Source organism: Hyalella azteca, unplaced genomic scaffold (assembly GCF_000764305.2).
Source record: "Hyalella azteca isolate HAZT.00-mixed unplaced genomic scaffold, Hazt_2.0.2 contig9587, whole genome shotgun sequence".
Classification (NCBI taxonomy): domain Eukaryota; kingdom Metazoa; phylum Arthropoda; class Malacostraca; order Amphipoda; family Hyalellidae; genus Hyalella; species Hyalella azteca.
The window spans coordinates 189,075-194,639 of NW_025939655.1; the positions used below are offsets into that span (position 1 = coordinate 189,075).

The 5,565-nt window shown below is 40.9% G+C and overlaps 1 protein-coding gene across 1 annotated transcript in view; it reads left to right on the plus strand.

The window, feature by feature from the left end:
• The first annotated feature begins 1,511 nt into the window (after window positions 1-1,511).
• LOC108677374 (serine/threonine-protein phosphatase 6 regulatory ankyrin repeat subunit A) overlaps window positions 1,512-5,565 on the plus strand; it is a 12,295-nt gene continuing 8,241 nt past the window's right edge. The window contains exons 1-5 of the mRNA XM_047882074.1: window positions 1,512-2,449; window positions 3,129-3,313; window positions 3,724-3,789; window positions 4,638-4,824; window positions 5,305-5,375. Of these exons, the coding sequence (XP_047738030.1) occupies window positions 1,741-2,449; window positions 3,129-3,313; window positions 3,724-3,789; window positions 4,638-4,824; window positions 5,305-5,375 (1,218 nt within the window). The 5' untranslated portion in view covers window positions 1,512-1,740. The remainder of the gene's footprint in view (window positions 2,450-3,128; window positions 3,314-3,723; window positions 3,790-4,637; window positions 4,825-5,304; window positions 5,376-5,565) is intronic.

Sequence of the window (5,565 nt, forward strand, 5' to 3'; positions counted from 1 at the left end):
CCGTAATTCATTTATCCGTTATTTATCCGACCCGTGGTTCATTTACCCGTGACTTTTAAGCCCGTGATTCATTTATCCGTGATTTCTACACCCGTGATTCATTTATCCGTGATTTCTACACCCGTGATTCATTTATCCATTATTTCTACACCCGTGATTCATTTATCCATTATTTCTACACCCGTGATTCAGTTATTCAAGATTTTATAGCCCTTGACTTCTGATCCCGTGATTTATGTAACAGTGTTTTATGAGCCCGTGACTTATGCATCCGTGGTTTCTGAAACTGTGTTATTGTGCTAACAGTTTTGTACGTTCCGTCATAATTAGAAAAATGTTTCGCATTTTTAACTTGCTAAATTAATTTACTTAAGTATATTTTAAAAATATCTGCTTATTAAATTTGCATTCGATCAAACTACGAATCCGATCAACAGTTGAAGTAAAAAGAACTTGACAGCTTGGCAGCTGTCAACTCCCGTCTGACGAGCCGGACAAATAGCACGTGTATCTTTATACAACAATTATTTTATAAAAAGATTACATACAAAATTATATATAAAATAATTTTATATGACTTAGCAGCCATGCCAATTCAAAGGTTGTTTTTAGAACTGTTGACTGTTTCAATAATTAATGCCTTTGATTTATTTATTGGAACGCTCTCCACAAACTTTAAATAAATTGCAAATTAAGTCCATATCGTTCAGCTGTGAATTATTGCGCGTTCAATTATCACTAAATAGAATAATAAATAAATTGTATATCATATTTTATCTGTTGAGTTTTGAGTCAATATTTGTAATACATTTTGCAAGCTAAAAGGAAATGAATTCGTCACTGCAAAAAAGGGTTTGAGTCATATTGTCCAAATAATGACTCTTTATTTGCTCGTAGCGCTCATACAACAATTTCCCGATCCTGGACGCGACAGGATGCAAAAAGGACGTAAATATTTTTGAAAAATAATTCTCATTTTTGTGAGTGTACCAAAAAAGAACCCGTAACCAGACAGTGGTTGATCGAATCATTAAAAAATCATTACAATGTTATTCATCATTGAATGGTAGTTTATCATTAAATCGCAATTCGTCATTACAAGGTAACTCATTTGGGGGAATTCATATTAATGCTTTTGATGGTAATGATGGGAGCGGGTAATGGATGGCCGCTGATAAACCTCCTCTAAATTCATCGTCGTCTTATACTCATTGGATGAGTCAGCGGTCCCTGAATTAGACTCCCCTGACTAATATTCAGCCCTGGGCTAAATTTAATCGCTAGAAGAAACAAGTTATTACTCATCAAAGCGGGTAAACAATCGCCGTGTTTACAACGCTGCCGACAGATTTATTAAATCTGCTAATAATATTATTATTATTCTAATTTTTTATTTATTTACTTTTAGTATCACGAGGACTCGTGCAGAAATTTAATAAAAATATTTAATGGAAAATTAAAAAAAAGTTAAAGTTTCGTTTATTTTTCAGTCGCAATAAAATCTTCCTTGATAGTCGAAAGATAGCTTAATAAATTGTTATACATAGAGATACTAGAATCTTACTAGTTTTCTTACCAGTAGAATTCTTAATCATTATCTGAAAGTTACACTTTAGTAGTTACATTTTTTTAATGTAATGCCCTAATGTTATTGAATTAAGTCGTGTAATTAAAACATCTTCTCAATTCATAAAAAAGCTTTATTTTGAATAAATTAAAATCTTTATTAGTATAAGCATAATGTGTGCTCTACGCTCAAGTTCTATGATATTTACGGAGAACCGCAACAATTTGCGACCGGTTCGCTCATGCCCAAAAACCGAAACTGCAGAAGGGACCAACCGCAACCTGTTACTCAGGACCAAAAAACTTTCACTGGAGTCAGATTCTCTTATGAAAAGTTTGCAAGTAAAATATGAATATACCGAGCCCAAACCTCCACCGGTTATAGGCCTGGGAGTCAGAAGATATAAAGGTTCCTTGAGTTACTTAGGTCCAAAAAGGGAGGACTATCTTGAAAAAGATGAATCTGGAAAGCCAAATGCAGAAGTACGGCGAAAAAAATCAGTTATCGAAAACACCCATGAACTTATGAACATTAAAGAAGAAACTAACGAACTCCTGGCATCACATTCGGAAAAAGTTCACCAGGACGAAGCAGAGTTGATGTTGGAAGTTGACCGAAAGTTGGAGGAAGTTGAACTTGAGTGCGCGAAACTTTGGTCTTCTTTAGAAGAACTTGATCTTGATTTAGGAAATGATTTAGATGGAACTGATGACGTGGATATAAATGAATTAGAAGCTGCTTCTTCTGGCAACATCGCGGCTCTGAAAGGTCTTCTCAGGAACGGGTGCGACGTTAATAAAACAGACGTCGACGGTCAGACGGCCGTGCAACTGGCTTGTTCTAACGGGCACGCCTTGGCCGTACGACTTCTCGCCAGACATGGTACGTCCTGACCGTTAGATCTCTCTGCTTAACCCTTAGACGTCGCTTTTTACCCTTTATACGTCCCTGTTTACCCATTCAAACGTCCCTGTTTAACTTTTTACACGTCATTATTAAACCCTTGAAACGTTGCTGTTCAACTTTTTAGAGGTCGCCGTTTAACCCTTTAGACGTCCTTGTTTAACCGTTTAGACAACGTTGTTTAACCCTTTAACATTCTTGTTTAACCCTTTAGACGTCACTATTTCCTCTTTAGACGTCACTGTTTACTATTTAGACGCCGCCGTTTTACAATCTGTACGAGGCTGTTTAACATTTCCATTTAACTTTTCCATTTAGTCGCCACGTTACAGTTGATAATGAAAAAATAACACTTGACAGTTGCAGTTTAGAAATTCAAGTTATAATGTCGAGTGTGGTGATTTTTTTATCGTTAGACGATTATTTTATTAATAAATAAGTAAATAAAATATGACAACAAATAATGAAATAATCAGTAGTAAATAGTGCAATAAAATGATAATATTGATAATTACGACGTCTATTGATAATTAGTCGCTACCTGTTTATTATTAGTAAGTAAGTGAACAAAATAAGATATAACAACAAATATTAAAATCACATAGTCAGTATTAAATATGGTAATAAAATGATAATATTGATTATTACGACGTCTCAGGCGCGGCGATGGACGTGGTGGACGACAGCGGACGCTCGCTGCTACATCGGGCGGTGATGGACGGCCATCAGCTGCTGGTGGCCGTGCTGGTGGACGCCGGCGTCCCTCAGCATCTGAGGGACGCCAGGCGAGGACGAACCGCTCTACACGTCGCCGCCCTCGAGGACGAATGCGTCATGCTTAAGGTGGTCGTAAGATAAGGTGGTCGTAAGATAAGGTGGTCGTAAGATAAGATCGTAAGATAGGGTGGTCGCATAGCTAAGGTGGTCGTAAGATAAGGTGGTCGTAAGATAAGGTGGTCGTAAGATAAGGTGGTCGCAAGATAAGGTGGTCGTAGAGATAAGGTGATCGTAAGATAAGGTGATCGTAAGATAGGGTGGCCGTAGAGATAGGATGGTCGTAAGATAAGGTGGTCGTATAGATAAGGTGGTCGTAGAGATAAGGTCGTAAGATAGGGTGGTCGTAAGATAGGGTGGTCGTAAGATAAGGTGGTCGTAAAGATAAAGTGGTCGTAGAGATGACAGTTTATGAACCCCCACTTGTTGTCCCAATTATAAGATAACAGTTTATGACAACAATTCGTTCTCATCAACAGTTGCTGCTCCGCGCGATAACAGACGACCCTTGGGGCAGCCAACATTTGTTATCTGTAACAGATAAGGCGAGTTAACCGTTGTTATCTATAGCAGTTCAGGTGAAATAATAGTTGTTATATGCAGTGGATTGGGCAAGATAACAGTTGTTATTCATAACTGATAAGACACGATAACAGAAGTTTTCGCTAACTACTTCGGTCTGGCACAACAGAGGCTCTATAAAATTTATATAAATTTATTAACAAAATTTATCTATAAAATTTGCTTCACCGAAAACTTTCGTCTAAATCTTGTTTAGTTGATTTATATAAATTTGAAAATTGCTGAGAACATAACATGGTTATTATTTATGCAGCTTTTGTTGTAATGGTTATTTTATAAGCGTAATATGCTAAAAAAATATTAGTTAATACAAAGCGAGCTGTATAGTTGAGACTATGTAGTGTACTTGTGTGTTTGTTGTTCATACAACGCTTCTGTTTCGTCCATGGCAGACAAGTGTCATTCCTGTGACATATTCACTAATGTATACAGAATACAACAAGCATTCATTAGGCCTGCACACACATCTTCATTCACACACACACACACATCCGGAACATGTGCTACATGTATTAGGCCAATCGCCGATTATTAAAATCGTGAAATATTCACAGCTTGTTGCGAGTCTCGAACACGCAACTCACTGCTCTGATTTGTTTGCCTGCCCGGCCTCTTTGAGCTTAACCGTCACAGGTAGCTGGGATCGAACCCGCACCTCCCTGCTCCAACCCTGGTACTCTGCAATGTAAGAACCTAACTGCCCAGAGTTACAGTTATTACTAGACAACCCTGCACAAGTAATACGCTACATGTATTCATATGTTACATATATTTATATACTGTTTATATTATTGACATGGTGCCCCGGCAGGACGGACGCACTCCTCTCCACGCGGCCGCCGGACGCGGACTGTTGGCGGCGGCACGACTGCTGCTCGCCGGAGGCTTCAGTGTCACGCTCAGAGACGCTCACGGCCACACGCCCATGCACGCTGCGCTCATGCTCACCCACGCTCATGTGAGTCATGCTTATGTGGGTCACGCTCACCCACGCTCATGTGAGTCATGCTTATGTGGGTCACGCTCACCCACGCTCGTGTGAGCCACGCTCGTGTGAGCCACTCTCATGTGAGCCATGCTCACGCACGCTCATTTGAGTGGGTGCGTCTGTGGTGAGAGACTCTGTCTCTCGCCCCAGCTCCCGGGTTCTCTGTCTCTCGCCCCAGCTCCCGGGTTCTCTGTCTCTCGCACCCAGCTCCCGGGTTCTCTGTCTCTCGCACCCAGCTCCCGGGTTCTCTGTCTCTCGCACCCAGCTCCCGGGTTCGAGTCCCACTGAGGACAAGTTATTCCGGGAAGCTCAGCTCATGGTCAACTCAGCCATTCATCCAATTCTGGTTGATAAATGAGTACCTGGCTTGTCCAGGGTGTTGTGTAATGCAATAAAATGGTTCTGGCGGGTCAGCGAGCCAGTGATGGTCGTAGAACTACCAGTGGCACCAAGTGCCCGGAAAAACTGACCTATCACCGCCCCTCCCTAGTCGCCACTTCCAGGATGGGCTATTACAACAACAACTACATGCTCACGCACGCTCGTGTGAGCCACGCTCATGTGAGTCACACTCACGCACGCTCATGTCAGTCATGCTCACGTACGCTCATGTCAGTCACACTCACGCACGCTCATGTCAGTCACACTCACTCACGCTCATGTCAGTCACACTCACGCACGCTCATGTCAGTCACACTCACGCACGCTCATGTCAGTCACACTCACGCACGCTCATGTCAGTCACACTCAC